Consider the following 12,877-nt stretch of genomic DNA (forward strand, 5'->3'; position numbering starts at 1 on the left):
AGCTATATTTACAGTTTGAAGCCCTTTGAACATTTTCGTCACGCCACTTATATAACATCTACCCCAAGGTCTTATAAAGCTAACAATGGTGTCAGATTTCAATTTAATGAATTTTTGTGAACATTAGGGGTTTCGTTAGCTGCGACTGTCCCTTCAATCCTATGTGTACAGATCGCGGCTAGTTAGCTTCATTTTCGGCATAATTAGAGTATATTTACAGTTTGAATTTTGTCACGCCACTTATATAACATCTACCCCAAGGTCTTATAAAGTTAACAATGGTGTCTGATTTCAATTTTATGAATTTTTGTGAATTTCAGAGGAATTCTAAGAGGAGGCTAGCTAGCTCTCATTGACAGAGCTCCATCCAGCCACAGGCTCTATCAATGGGACTCGCGGACAAGAGGCGTTTATTTCCCCGATCGTTTGTTTAAATAACTCAACACATTATAATTACACACATTATAAGATTAACTGGAACCTGTGGTAAGAGATTGCTGGCGTAACAAGCTTGATGACTGCACTCTCACTCACACACACCGGCCATTTAGCAGGAAGAGGGGAGCGGCAGGCCCTGGAGCTCTGTCAGGGCAGCGGCGTTTGGTAGTCCATTAACCCAAAGAACGGTGGCTTTGCACCGGTATGTAGTGCCGTGGGCTGCCAGCCGTGACGGAGCTCCATCTACCTCACAGCAGGCCGGGGTCTGTGAAGGAAGACAGGCCAGGCGGCGAGGCAACAACACAGGCAGCACTGGCCGCTGAACTCCGACACACAGTCGGACAAAATTTGCAATTAGACATCAATTTTCGTAAAACTGCCATATTTGACCTCTACATAGTTGATTTCTCGCATAAAAAAGTCTCAGAAGTGAATTTAAAGGGTGAAATAGCAGATGAACAATGTATACAATTTCTGAGATCTGCACAACATAGATTCAGAAGACTACCTGATCTCAGGTCAGTTGTGTAGCCTATGTAAATGTTGGGGCGTGACAAAGAGAGAGACTGGAGCCAAATGAGGAGGAGCCGCAGAGTTGACGTCAACTAGGCGGCTCGTTTCAGAGGCAGTTTCAAATTGTGAGATTTGCAGAGGAAAGAGGTGTCTATATATGTCCTAGTTACCCACTAAACTGTCATTATTCAACTTTGACAAGGTAAAATCGGTTTTGCATTCTATCACCCCTTTAAAAGTTTTATTGATGTATGTTCCAGCCAAACTGAACTTTACCTCTTGCTCATTCAGTGCACTTGGTCGACTGGCAGACTATTTTCCTTTAATGATTCACAAAATATACACTCTCCTTGTTCTCATGTCTTATATAATGACTGAAAAAGATGACCGTCAAGTCATCAACAGAGTCTGATGAAGACGCTGACTTGAAATGTTAGTCACTATTAACTGTCAAAGAAGCAGTCCCTCGTTAACCCTGGTATGTAATAAATGACAGGTGTAGATTCAACACAAGGTAGTGTAGCTTCAACTTTGGGCCTCAAGACTAGATCATAGAGCAGGAAACCATTAAAGGACCTAATCAACTCAGTTGAAATTGTTTTAGTGCTGAATCCCAAACAAAGTTGCAAAAAAAAAAAAGAAAAAATAGAGCACACCTACTTGACACACAGTAGTGGTGGAGCACTCCCTGGAGCAGTGGATTCAAACCCAGGATCTGCTTGTTGTGAGTGGACAGTGCTACTGTGCCACTGTTTGTATAATGTTTGTCTAAACTGAATGACTGTAGTATAAAACAGAAATGCAGAGTGTGCATGGGCTAATCTGTGGATTGCATCCAATAAAATAAAAGATCATAAACTTGTTTTAACAATGCAGAGTGCATACACTGAGCCCTCACTTTGATTTTCAAGAACAATAGTGTAACATCTCAGCTTCAGTGGGGTCGCTATGAGACTGGTTCTTCCTAACCCAGGACTGGATGACAGAATCCCTTCCTATGAGGATCTGGACAGGATGGAGGAGGAGGAAGCCGGGGACAGGCCAAAGTGGGACAACAAAGCCCAGTACATCCTAACTTGCGTGGGCTTCTGTATTGGGATTGGCAACGTGTGGCGATTCCCTTATTTGTGTCAAAGTCATGGAGGAGGTAAGAAGTGGTAAAGAAAAGGGACATCTTATCATTATGGGCTGTCAATTCTTGAATGATTGACAAATTAAAGTGTGGTTGATGTACAAAGGACTACCCATACCTATTTGGTATTCTTTTATCTTTCAAATATGATTTTCCTGGAGAGACTTATTGTATCGGTGCAGAATTATATATATATATATATATATATATACATATATATATATGAACTATGAACCCCTTCCTTTTCCGAAGATTTTCCTGTCCTTTGTGCATATTTTTGTGTTTCTTTTCAAAATATGGCTGGTGTTAAGTGAGTCATTATACATTTGAAGTACAACTGAATCTGCCGATTTCTTTTAACTAGATGTTCACATTACGGATGGTAGAAATGGTAAAGATTCCCACGTGTGAATCTTGAAAGCAATCACTCTGTCAAACAACTAAAGACAGTTGAAGATTGCAAAGATTGTTTTGTAGAGGATGAAAATACTGCATGATTGTACAATATAGCACTATCTCGAATAAATGTGGCGTTTTATTACGGTAAATGATGGACTTTGGCTGGTGTGAGGCGTTGGTGGGGGCTTATGATTGTCATAAATGCAACAATACAGAGCAGGTAATTGTACTACTTACCGATCATAAATTTTTCAGGTGCCTTTTTGATTCCCTACCTGATCCTGCTTGTGGTGGAAGGAATGCCTCTCCTGCTGCTGGAGTTTGCCATCGGCCAGCGTCTCAGGAAAGGCAGCGTGGGAGTGTGGAGGGCCATCAGCCCTTATCTGACTGGTGTTGGTATGTAAAATAGGCTCTGAAAAGATTTGTCGAAAACCAGAGGCAAAAAAACACATCAGTTAATGATTCTCTCCTACTCAGGTGTAGCCTCCATGCTGGTGTCCTTATTGATTGGACTGTACTACAACACCTTAATAGCCTGGATCTTGTGGTATCTCTTCAATTCCTTTCAAAGCCCACTGCCTTGGGCTCAGTGTCCTCTCAATGACAATGGGACAGGTATTTAAATATAAAGACATTCTTATTAAGAACTAAAATTCTACTCATGATTAAAACACTTGAAGGACTGTTTCTTGCCCCTTCAGGATTTGTACCAGAGTGTCAACGAAGCTCCACTGTGGATTACTATTTTTACCGAGTGACTCTGAATAGTTCGGCCTCCATTGTGGACTCTGGAGGAATCCACTGGCCCATTGTACTCTGCCTGCTAGCTGCCTGGACAATCATGTGTGTCTGCTACATACGGGGGATCGGCACTTCAGGCAAGGTCTGTCAAACCTTTACAACAAACAACGTGTTTTTCTGAATCACCACCGACCAATTATTTCACGATTTGCTTTTCTTGTCATGACCTCAGGCAGTGTATGTCACAGCCATCCTGCCTTACATAGTGCTGGCCATCTTCCTGATTCGAGGACTGACTCTTAAAGGTGCCCTGAGTGGAATAAAGTTCCTCTTCACACCAGACGTATGTTTTAAATCACCAACATAAAAAAAAGGCAATTATATATCTAATAAAACAAAGACACATCACAATGTATGCGTCACTCTTGCAGGTTGATGAGTTGATGAAACCAACTACTTGGCTGGATGCAGGTGCCCAGGTCTTTTATGCCTTTAGCTTAGCTTGGGGAGGCCTCATCTCTTTCTCAAGCTACAACCCTGTTCAGTAAGAGACATTTATAGAAGCCCTGTTTTTATAACCACACAGCAGTTCTACTGTTATTAAGCTCACAATAAAGATACTAGCCTGTCGGGGGCGCCTGGATAGCTCACCTGGTAGAGCATGCGCCCCATGTACAAAGTCTCAGTCCTTGTCACAGCGGCCGCAGGTTTGACTCTGACCTGTGGCCCTTTGCTGCATGTCATTCCCCCTTCCTCTCCACCTTTCACATCTTCAGCTGTCCTATATAATAAAGGCCTAAAATGCCCAAAAACATAAAAATATATAGTAGCCTGTCTCAGACATAGAGTGTGTCCTGAATCTTTTTTTTCTTTTTTTGCCAAGCAACAACTGCATGCAAGATGCTGTGATCCTGTCGGTCATAACTGGCCTCACCTCAATCTATGCTGCCACAGTCACCTACACCATCATCGGCTTCAGGGCCACAGAAAAATATGACAGCTGCATCAGTGAGTGAGTAGTCTCAGATTGCCAGACCTATCTCCACAGTGCTGCAGAGAAAGGTCTGGGTCTAGGACACATACATTCCGGGATAGGAGAAAAAAACGTTCTGGGTTGTTTGCATTTCTTTACACCAACTAAACTGTCTCGGGCGGCACTAAGCTCCGGACGCAGCGACGGTGGCTCTGCAAAATGGTTTTGTGAAAGAACTTGTTTTGGTGGAACGTTTGCACCCTGATTAAAGAAAACGCCACATACAATATTAAATAAAGTTAAATGTGCACACCATACAGTAACGTATGCTATTTAATTTAGCTGGATACATGGTTAAACATAATTTGCTCTTACCAGTGTATCGCCGTGTGCAACGTTACTTCGTCCACAGCAGTCCCGCCAATCGGTCCCAAAACGTCCCAGTTAGATAGTAAATGCTGTAACGTTAAACATGTTCTTTGTAAATCTTAACAATCATTCCCAGAAAAAACCAAGCAGGCCTGCCTTGTTGCCCAATCCAAAATTTCTTCAAACCTTTGATGGTAATGTTGGTTGGCACGGTGGTTATAACGCTTTGGTCCAGACTGAAATATCTCAGGGTCTATGGATTACCTTTCTGTGACATTTGGTACAGTCCCTTTACAATAAGTATTGACAGGAGGAATAATTACAGCAACCAGTAAGTAAACATGTGGGTGTTGTATTAAGATAGACTTGAAAAACCTGAATCGATCCTTTCCAACAGGTGCTCCAAACCATACGAGCATATAGGTTGTTTATTCCTACCCTCTAGTATGACCCATAGGAGTGTTAGAGTCAGGGGTTAAAGTGGGATCTGGCAGGTGGGGGAACATAAAGATCTCAAATTTAAATGTAAAACTACTCCTTGTACTACTACTACACATCACAAAACAGCCAGGAGTTGAGTTTTCTTTGAAACATAATTCTGACTGGTGTGATAACCGTGTCTTGGGTTGAAATCAGACATTATGTTACTCACTTCCGGTTACGCATGTGACGCTTATTATTTTCAAACGGGACACGAACCGCGCCCTCCTGGGTGAAAGTCCTGTTTGTTTGTGACCCATCCACCACCTCAACCTAGCCTGGTCCTACCAGACTCTGGTACATTTCATTTGTACAGAGAGTCTGGCCACTCTCCATTGACAAGTGTTAACTTCTTTGAAAGCGGGTACTCTGTTGAAATTTAAAACTATTGGATCTGCCCAGAGCCACTCTGGATCTGCCATAACCAATTGCTAACGTTTGGTCGTGACGTATGTCATGCGCATGTGCAACAAGAGGGGAGACCGACAACTATCGGCTTATATTTTTAACATTAGCATCGCTAGCGTTAGCCTTAGCCAACTCCTTCACCACTAACGGAGCGAGCTGGAAAACTTTTCCAAACCTCGTGGGCAGGAAGGCTACAACATCATGGCCACCAACAAAATTTGGCACATGTTGTTCTTCCTCGGGCTTTAACTTCTGGATATTCAGCAGCGTTGCCACAACGGACCGAATGGCTTTGCTCGCATCTTTCTAGCGCACGTCCTCAACGTCATCGTTCTCAGCCCTTCCCTCTGTTCGCTGATTGGACCGCCAAATATTTGGCCGGAGAATACCCAGAATATACCGCAAACCCAGACGGAGTACTGAAGGGAAATGAAAATTGACTACGTACGTAGGAGGACGGAGCCAGGCTAACCTCAACCTGCCTCCTCACACAGAATTTGTCACTTTTATACTTTGTCACATTATTTCCTGCTTTGCTCCCATAATAATTCTGAGAGGCCTCTACACTATAAACATATGAGTTGTAATCCAGAGTTACTAATCTGTGACATATTGTCTCCCTAGTAACATCATGACATTATTAAATGCATTTGAACTTCCTGAAGACAGCATCTCTACAAGCAACTACGACGCAGCCTTTAATCATCTCAACAGCTCCTCTCCTGATATTATTCTCGGATTGGACATCAAAATCTGTGACCTGCAGACACTTCTCAGTGAGGTGACTATACTGATGAATATCTGTCAGATTCCATGTTGTTACTGTATTTTGCTCCTAACTGCATTACGACTAATGTGTTTGTACAGGGAGTGGAGGGAACAGGTCTGGCCTTCATCGTGTTTACAGAAGCCATCACCCAGATGCCTGGTTCTCCAGCCTGGTCTGTCCTCTTTTTCATCATGCTTCTGTGTTTGGGAATCTCAACCCTGTTTGGCAACATTGAGGGAGTGGTGGTCCCACTGAAAGACCTGAATATGTTACCTCAAAAATGGCCCCAAGAAGCACTGACTGGTATTGTGTTTTGTAGTTAACAATCTGCATATTGGCTTTGCAACCCCAGATTAATTGTCTGATTCTTGTTTTAACACAAGCGCTCTTGTTTTTGTGGACGTGCGTTTCAGGAGTAACATGTGCTGTTGCCTTCATCATCTCCCTCCTGTTTGCGCAGCATTCAGGGATTTATTGGGTAACTCTCTTCGACAACTTTGCAGGATCTGTTCCACTTCTAACCATTGGTTTCTTTGAGATGATAGCGGTTGTATATATCTACGGCATAGACAGGTTAGTGCTTATTTAAACTATTTTAGCAACCCAATGTCCATGTGGGTTTTGCTTTATTCATCTTGATACTTGCTAATGAATAATCATACAGCATTAGCATCATCATGCTGTGCCAGTTACTGAGCAAAGCTTTACGGAGATGGCTGACTTTTCAAAACTACTTGCACCCTTGTAAAATAGATTGTTACTCTCAGTGAGGTACTTATCAGATTAAATAAAGTTATACAGCACATTATAATCTATATAAACCCCTCTTGTGTGGCAGGTTCAATGAGGACTTGGAGTTCATGGTCGGACATAAGCCCTCCATCTTCTGGCAGGTTACATGGAGGTTCATCAGTCCTCTAATCGTTCTGGTTATTTTAGTTTTCTACCTGGTGACACAAGTCCAAGAAGAGCTCACCTACTTAGTCTGGGATCCCAACTCTGTAAGTGCACAAGCTCATAAAAGTAATTGGTGATCATTTATATTTGGGTGTATTAGTTCTGATCTCAGCATTCATACTTTTGGCTCATTTGTTGCTCTACATCTTCCATCTAAATATTTGTAATGCATGGTTAGTGCCCAGAAACACCAAGTGCTAGAGCAGATATGCTGATAGCAAACATGTCTAGTTTCTAATGATGCCTCATTACAAACTAGACATATTTGTGATGTACAACATTTGTATGGTAAATGTTGATAATACAGCATATAGTGGTAACAAATGATACTGTTTTGCGGTTTACAGGAGGAGTTCCCATCTCTGGCATCAGTACCGTACCCTTCATGGATCAATGTGATCATCTTTCTTTTGGCGGGAGTTCCCAGTCTGGCGGTGCCTGTGTATGCATTATGTAGGCTGGTCTTTGTTTGCTGCAGAAACAAATAAAATCCAGAGAAAGAATGAGCCAAAATTCTTATATAATAGCTTATAAAGTCATACATTTCAGAGTATAATAAAATATTTTTTAACTTAATCTGTTGTGTTGTTACTTGTTTCTAAAAAAATATTTAAATTACTACTGAAAACAGTGGGTTTTGTATCCATGCACAAGTTCTTAAATGAGACAATATGCTAATTTTGTATGTTCATACTTTTATTCTACTTTGTTTACATGCTTTAATGTTTAAAAAAAACTGTCTGTGCACCTGTATTCACCATCTTTCTGAAACGCTCCATTTGAGCGCCTGTCTCTTTAAGACCCCGCTCCCAAAAAGCCCACTGTACTCTGATTGCAGCAACTTTTAATTATAGACAGTAGGTGTCAAGAAGCAACACATGTCTGCTCTAGCACTTTAATGTTGTTTCTGGGCACTAACCATGCATCACAAATATTTAGATGGAAGATGTAGAGCAACAAATTAGCCAAAAGAGGGAGACCTCACACTGACAGAACACAGAGAGGCAGTAAGGCCAGGTGAACCAGATCTAACATAGCAAAACATATGGAGAAGGCAAGATACTTTGCATTTGATATAGGGATGTGTATGGCTTAAACAAACAAAATTGAACATGCTAATTTGTGAAATTTAGAAGTACTGCTGGGAGGATTATGTAAAGAGTCAGGCAATCTGTTTCTACCTGTTTTCACTGTTTATGCTAAGCTAAATACCTGCTTGCTCTAGCTTTACTTGATGTACAGGCATGAGAGTGGTATCAATCATCTCTCTGACTGTCAACCTATTCCTTTAATTTAACACACAACTCTAAAAATAGGTCTAGGTCTGTCTCCTGTAAGGGCCAGGAGTACCACTGAAACCCACACATAACCCTGGTAGAAAGCCTCTGAATGTGGACAGACCTCAGGTCATGAGGCAGTTTGTTACAGAGAGCAGGACCAAAGTATCCAAATACCACCAATGCTAAAAAAAAAAAAAAAAAGTTCATGATTAGTGTAGGTCACTGTATGAAAACACCAGTCAAACAATTTGGGAGTGATAGTAGGTTGAAAGCTCTTGTGGCTTTAAAATTGAATTATTATTTTTAATTATATTATATAGGCCAACATATATGTTTATATATTTATGTGTATATGGATATATATAAATATACATATACAGTATTTATACACACATAAATATATATACATATACAGTATATATACAGTATATACACACACGCACACACTTTGGTCACTATGACAACCTGTCTATCAAATAGTTCTAGTTCTATAGAATGTGAGAATAAATTAATTAGAATGTGGCGTCACAGCAGGGCTGACTATGACAGAGTTTAGAATCTACATTTTCTGTTCCAACTTTTGCCAATCCTGTCATTTCACACAGATTGAAAGTGACCAACCACATCTTGATTTACTTGTCTTTGACTGTTTTATCTTGTTGTTTACTACAACAAATCTTATTGGATGCCAACTTCTCCAAAGGACCGCAAAGTTTGCAGTTTTGCTTTGTCGAGATCATGGACACCAACACATCCTTTAACCCGCAGCGAGCGGACCCTCAGACGGGCACCGGCACTGAGCCTTCACAAGTGCTGCTCCACAGCTCCTCCCTCAAAGAGGTCAATATCCAGCTCCCTCTTCCTGCTACTGTCACTGTCAGCAGGGACCTGGTGGAAGATCTGCTCGTCCAGTTGATGCTGAGGCTCAACCCACTGAGGGGCCACATAGGAGCTCATCTGACACAGCAACAACTGCTAACACTATGTCTGCACATGAGTGCAGTGACTTTGGAGACCCTGAGGAAAGTCCCAGGCGTCTCTGTGGATGGAAACCTCCCTCCTCCTCCCTTCAACACGTGGAAAGCTGCCGTGCTGCTCCAGAGCAGCCTCATGAAAAAATTTGGCACATCCATTCAGGTGAGGAAGCAGCTGGTGAGAAAAGACCCTGCACTCCTGAGCTTCATCCCTCAACACATCAGCGAGGCTGTCCTCGTAACTGACAAGGCTGAGTCTGCAGGGGAGCTCACTCCCGACCAGACACCAAGTGATGAGGAGAGCCGGCTGTTCTCTCAGTTTCTCCCTGAGTCTATCAAGGAGGAAATCTTTGAGCAGCATGGATCCTGGATAAGATACACAAAGGTCTTTCAGAAGGCTTTCCCCAGGATAACAGACAAGGAAATAGTGGACTACCAGCAACGCTTCACAGAGCCTCGCCTGTCCAACCGGGATGTTGTGTGGGTGGACAAAAAGTACTTTTTGGCTGATTTCTATGAGGAGGTTGAAACAGCAGCTCTGACCCTGAACCACAGTCTGGCCGGCTGGTTGTTTACTGATCACAGTAAAGACCAGGGGCTTGTCTCCAGCACTGAGGGGAAACATCATGAAGCTGGAACCTCAAACCTCAAACCACATCAGCTTTGCACTTTCCAGTTTATGGCAGGCGACTGTCATGCTGAGAGAGCAGATCTGATCACAGACAGAGGTTTGGTGAACGCATCCACCATCAGAAGTGTCTTGGTGGAATTTTTTAGAGGCAATAACCTCTACAGACCAGAGCACCCGAAGACTCAGGCCTTTGAGAACGAGATGGTGGAGCACATCCACGTGTTGCTGCAAAAGGACGCAAAGAAATACAGGAAAAACAGAGTCTTCCTCCAGAACCTCAAACGCCTTGAGGACTCAAAGAACGAAATAAAACTGAGCCGGGAACTGTGCCAGCCACTCAGAATCGCACTTTGCGAGGCTCTGCCCAACACCTGGCTGAGTAGAGAGGGCCTGATGGAGGATGTTAGGATGGCCTTGGTGGCCTGCAGCCTCGTAGCCGCAGAGATCATGAACCACCTCAAGCCTACTGTGAGCTTTGCAGCAGACACCAAGCCTGCAGACTGGACTCCATATAACCTCAACATCCCAATCAAAAGAGTGGAAACGGAATCAAAAAGAGAGCTGACCCAGCTGGAGCTGCGTCTGCAGGAAGAGCGAGCTCAAGCCCGTGAGGAGCTCTTCTATGCGGATACTGAGGCTACGGCAGCACAGCCTGAGAAAACTAAGAAGAAGAACAAGCTTATCTCTTGGCTCTCTGTACTGCTCACATGGAGAAAGTCATAGATGCATAATGACAACGACATTAACCCCAAGCATCAGGAGCTTTCTACACATTTTGTTGTTACATTATTTTTTGCTTTCTGCCCATTTCTTGTGTTACACTGTTGCATTTAATTAATATGTTTAAAAAGTGCCTTAAAGGTTATAAGTTTAATAAAAAGTTGTTTTTCTGCATTGTACTAGTTGCCAATGAAGTGACTGATTGATGTTAAGACAGAGACTTGGGGATGTTGATGTTGGTCAGGGCTTTGCAGAAGTATGTTTACACCAGCAGGTGGCAGAAATTGCTTGAAATTGTATCAGTTCAACAAGAAGGGAATTATAGATGACAAACATGGACCAATAGTTTGGACCAATAATTAATAATCCTTCCTCCTGTTCATACTGGCCAATAAAAGATCACTTCCTATACATTTGATGTAAGTGATGAGGGACAACATCCACAGTCCTCCTTTTGTGCAAAACTGTATTCAAAAGTTTATATGAAGCCAATATGAGGCATCAGAAGTCTGATTTAGTCAAAGGATAATGGCTTAGATTGCCTGGTTCTGTTTACACTGGACAGATCAGCAGTCTATCGCAAGTCTACCACATATAGACAGACAACACTTCTAACATCTTACCAGCATGTCTTTGGACTGGAGCAAATGAAGGAAACGCGAAAACTTCAACAGCCGGACGGAAATGTGCCTGTTTCACGGCATAAACAGACATCGCTGGTAATGGGATTGCATCATTTGGTATGCTAGATTAAGCAATAATGTCCAATATATATATATATATATTTCCTTTCTTTTTGCTCAGCAGCTGTTAGTGAAATTAAGAATAGTTGTACATGTTGTTCCATTTGTGGTGTATCTCATTTGATTCAGCCACAATACTGTTTTGGTATTTTCCCACAAGACCAGAAATTAACTTCTCAGTATCTACAGTACAGTATATTAGTATTTCTGTAAATCTATGTTTTCTCTTGGTGATTTCAATAACGGATGCAAGTTACTATTGGACTCAATTAAAGAAATTATAGACAACAGCAACAACAAAAACATAAATTTAACTCTTTGAGCTGTGCCCTTTAGTGATTACAGTATCACTAAAGATCATCATCATCATGCAATACAACTTTTTATTGTTATTGTGCAACTCTACACAAAAGGTACTTCAGAGTCCTAATTCCAGTATGTATATTTTAACTGAACCAGCGTAAAACACATCTAGGCTGGCTATCGGTTTGTGGGAGAACAGATTAAAGCTGAGCTCACAGTCACAGGAAAATAAAGACACGATGGGTTTATTATTAATGATATTTTACCAGCTGCAGATAAGGAATATAACAAAAACATAACATTCTGCCACAGCACCACAAGATCAGTGCTTGTTTTCTCCTTAGTAGCAGACTTGACTACTGTAACATACTGATGTCAGGTATGCTCAGTCCATTAAAGTCCATTAAATTGTAATTACAGTTTCCATTTTTCCTCCATTTTTATTGCTTTAAAGTTTTATTTTAGGCACATTTCTCTTTCATTGGTCACCTGTGTGCATTCCCTCCCTCTGAAACACTCCCTGTTTAATTTAAAAGGTATAAACTTTGCTGTATGAGGTAAAGATACAGGCAGGTTGTGATACAACTGTCATGGTGTCTTGTTATTGACCGCATCCGAACGGTGCACTTAAGGTCTGTATATCATTGAAACAGCATCACCAGGTTATCCATTAATCTGAGGTTTAGCACACTCCCATCTAAAAAAAAAAAAAAAACAATGTTTTTCCTTCCTTCCTGTCAGCCTGATTTCTTCATACAAAAAAACAATAACATCTGTAACCCTCAAATCTACACCTGATAGGGCATTAAAGGACAGCCCACTAAGAGAGTTAAAAAAAGGGAGGACGAGAGGAGCTCTGGACATCACATGGACCAAACCACTCAAGAGAGTATTTATTTTCACATACACTGAGCTGAGATCAGGTAGATAATTCTGGACCAATTAAACATAAATACTACCCAGTTGAAGTGTATACTTTACGATTAGGAGAGTTGCATCCTTGTAAGAGAGCTGGAATTGTGCTAAGCCTTTTTTTTCCAGCTGAGG

General features: G+C 41.8%; 1 protein-coding gene across 1 annotated transcript; it reads left to right on the forward strand.

Annotated features, from left to right (window-relative positions):
- The first annotated feature begins 1,899 nt into the window (after nt 1–1,899).
- Nucleotides 1,900–8,144, forward strand: LOC114567768 (sodium-dependent neutral amino acid transporter B(0)AT1). The gene is made up of 13 exons (XM_028596875.1): nt 1,900–2,098; nt 2,738–2,878; nt 2,960–3,097; nt 3,184–3,365; nt 3,456–3,566; nt 3,655–3,767; nt 4,107–4,235; nt 6,078–6,234; nt 6,321–6,525; nt 6,636–6,795; nt 7,061–7,223; nt 7,527–7,632; nt 8,107–8,144. Exons 1-13 carry the CDS (start codon nt 1,900–1,902, stop codon nt 8,142–8,144), a joined length of 1,842 nt encoding a protein of 613 aa, XP_028452676.1.
- Nucleotides 8,145–12,877: the final 4,733 nt, after the last annotated feature.

The sequence above is a fragment of the Perca flavescens genome, chromosome 14 (assembly GCF_004354835.1).
Source record: "Perca flavescens isolate YP-PL-M2 chromosome 14, PFLA_1.0, whole genome shotgun sequence".
NCBI classification, from domain to species: Eukaryota; Metazoa; Chordata; class Actinopteri; order Perciformes; family Percidae; genus Perca; species Perca flavescens.